Raw genomic sequence first — 1,537 nt, forward strand, 5'->3', positions numbered from 1 at the left:
GTCGTCCGGGACGACACTTAGACCGTGTTCCACACTCCCATCCATTTGTGGTACGTCTGCGTAAGTGACCAATCCGCAAGAAGTGTCCAACTGAACTTTGACCCGGGAGTTTTGCGATTTCCGCCCTTGCTTCAAACTCGCTGCGGTAGTTTCCCCCTTGGCCCCATGCACCAATTCTGTAACTGTGTTAGGGATTAAAGAAGCAGCACCGGTCGTCGCATCGTCGCTCCCATCTCCGGAGATCCCTGCATTTGTGTTCTCACTCTCGAGTTCTCGATGCCTCTTCCGTTTCAGGATACACATCATCAGAACACAGCCGACAATCATAAAGAAAGGGGTGAGTAGTGCCGCTGCAATTATGCCAGCGTTGGAATGTGGGACGTTTGAAGTCTCTGCAGCTACAGTAACAGCTGTTGGAACTCGATCAGGGGCGGTTGGGGTATTTAGAAAGATGGGACCGATAGAGCAACTCCTATTCTGTCCTGGAAATGCAGAACTAGTCACCGTGCATACCAAGACTTGATTCTGCAGGTGCTCCCCGAGTTTAACGACACTTCTTACTCGTGCGTTCTGCGGTAGTTCTGTGCTGTAGACGATACCTGTGACTTCTTGTCAGAATGGTCCACTCTCCAAGTGATGGTCACCTCAGGGTTGCCGATCGCAGTGTCGCACCACACGGCGATGCTTTCGGTCGAAATCCGATCGCTTTCATTCGTGGCACAGATTGGGTTTTCTGCCGGAAAGTATTGCACCGATACGAAGATGTATCCAAACGAGTTAGCGCCTCCCCACGTTACATGACATTTGTACCTTCCAGCATCTGATTCGGTGCTGTCAGTTATTTGCATATAAAATGCGCTGTGCTCATCAAACGAGCGAGTTGCGATGGAAACTCGGGGATCATTTGTCTTAATGGTGGAATTCTGGGTGAGCCAATTAGTGTCATCGGATCCAATTGACTTACCCAACCAAACTCGATATAAATCTTTGCTCGGGGCAGAGCAGTTCATAGACAGTGTCTTGCCTTCTTTGATATTAATGAACTCACTGGCTGGACTAGCTGAGCCTTTAGTCAGAAACAGAGGAGTCACTTCTCGAGGAATGCAACTCAGCAAAACCACACTCATCAGAAGGAAGTACACGTACCTCCAAGACGCTGGCTGAAATAGCACCTGCTGTTGCTTGAGTAGCATCATGATGTGTCGCGTGGTTCGTTGTACGCTCGCGACCTAGACTAACTGCTGTGGCGCGAATAAGTAACATTATATACCTATACGAATTTGATATCAAATCACCCAATTATTTATCGTTTCCTCTTTATAACTTGTGACTTGCGGCTGGCATGTTGTGATAGTGTCACAAGTTTTCCTTTTGCCACTCACCATATAAATAAATGTAGAAAAGAAACTCGTGCACGCGAATGAAAAACAAAATGTGACATAACAGAACGATGCATTTCGGCATTTCTTTCGTTTTGTTTCCTTATTTTATTTATTCAACTGTACGCTTCTTTGTAAAAACACACTTTCAGTGTTGA

The 1,537-nt window shown here is 46.6% G+C and overlaps 1 protein-coding gene across 1 annotated transcript; it reads right to left on the bottom strand.

The window, feature by feature from the left end:
* Positions 1-557: 557 nt before the first annotated feature.
* On the bottom strand, positions 558-1,196 carry LOC119733144 (protein CEPU-1-like). The gene has a single exon (XM_038206720.1). It carries the CDS (start codon positions 1,194-1,196, stop codon positions 558-560), a length of 639 nt encoding a protein of 212 aa, XP_038062648.1.
* Positions 1,197-1,537: the final 341 nt, after the last annotated feature.

Source organism: Patiria miniata, unplaced genomic scaffold (genome assembly GCF_015706575.1).
Source record: "Patiria miniata isolate m_02_andy unplaced genomic scaffold, ASM1570657v1 HiC_scaffold_1, whole genome shotgun sequence".
In the NCBI taxonomy this organism is placed as follows: domain Eukaryota; kingdom Metazoa; phylum Echinodermata; class Asteroidea; order Valvatida; family Asterinidae; genus Patiria; species Patiria miniata.

Excerpts from the sequence above, each read along its gene's own strand:
- LOC119733144 (XM_038206720.1), bottom strand. The coding sequence starts at position 1,196 with ATGATGCTACTCAAGCAACAGCAGGTGCTATTTCAGCCAGCGTCTTGG.